The sequence below is a fragment of the Galeopterus variegatus genome, unplaced genomic scaffold, assembly GCF_000696425.1.
Source record: "Galeopterus variegatus unplaced genomic scaffold, G_variegatus-3.0.2 Scaffold11333, whole genome shotgun sequence".
Taxonomy (NCBI): Eukaryota; Metazoa; Chordata; class Mammalia; order Dermoptera; family Cynocephalidae; genus Galeopterus; species Galeopterus variegatus.
Window position 1 is genome coordinate 5,464 of NW_007737444.1, and position 482 is coordinate 5,945.

General features: G+C 29.0%; 1 protein-coding gene across 1 annotated transcript in view; it reads left to right on the forward strand.

Moving 5' to 3' along the window:
* Nucleotides 1–31: 31 nt before the first annotated feature.
* Nucleotides 32–482, forward strand: part of LOC103610582 (disintegrin and metalloproteinase domain-containing protein 18-like) — a gene marked incomplete at its 5' end in the record, with an annotated part of 37,309 nt that continues 36,858 nt past the window's right edge. The window contains 1 exon segment of the mRNA XM_008594725.1: nucleotides 32–209. Within this exon segment, the coding sequence (XP_008592947.1) occupies nucleotides 32–209 (178 nt within the window).

Genomic DNA, 482 nt, shown 5'->3' on the forward strand with positions numbered 1-482 from the left:
TTTTATTTCTTTTTTGTATTTGAATATTTAGAGGACTGTTGCAGTTAGAGAATATCAGTTACGTAATTGAACCATTGGAAACTTCATCTACATATGAGCATATGCTTTATCAAATAAAGGATAATAAAATCGATCATTCCCCCTTACAAGAAAAGTATCCTATGACCCACTGTGCAGATCAGTCCTACAGAATTCTTGTCAAATCAGAAGTGAGTTCTCCCTTTTATGAGATCTTAATTTCTGTTACTTTTAATAAACTTATTCACACTGAAAATTTGACATTTGATACATTTGAAAAGCAAATTTAAACTGATACTTATCATTTCAAAGCTTTTGTTGTAATGTATTTGTTTTAAAAATAACATAATGATGTAGACACACATAATTTAAAACTCATCAGTTTTTATAGTGTGTTGTCCAAATTGCAAGCCTTTTTATGCACATTCACATAGTTGCTTTTTACTGAATTTGCATCCTACTAA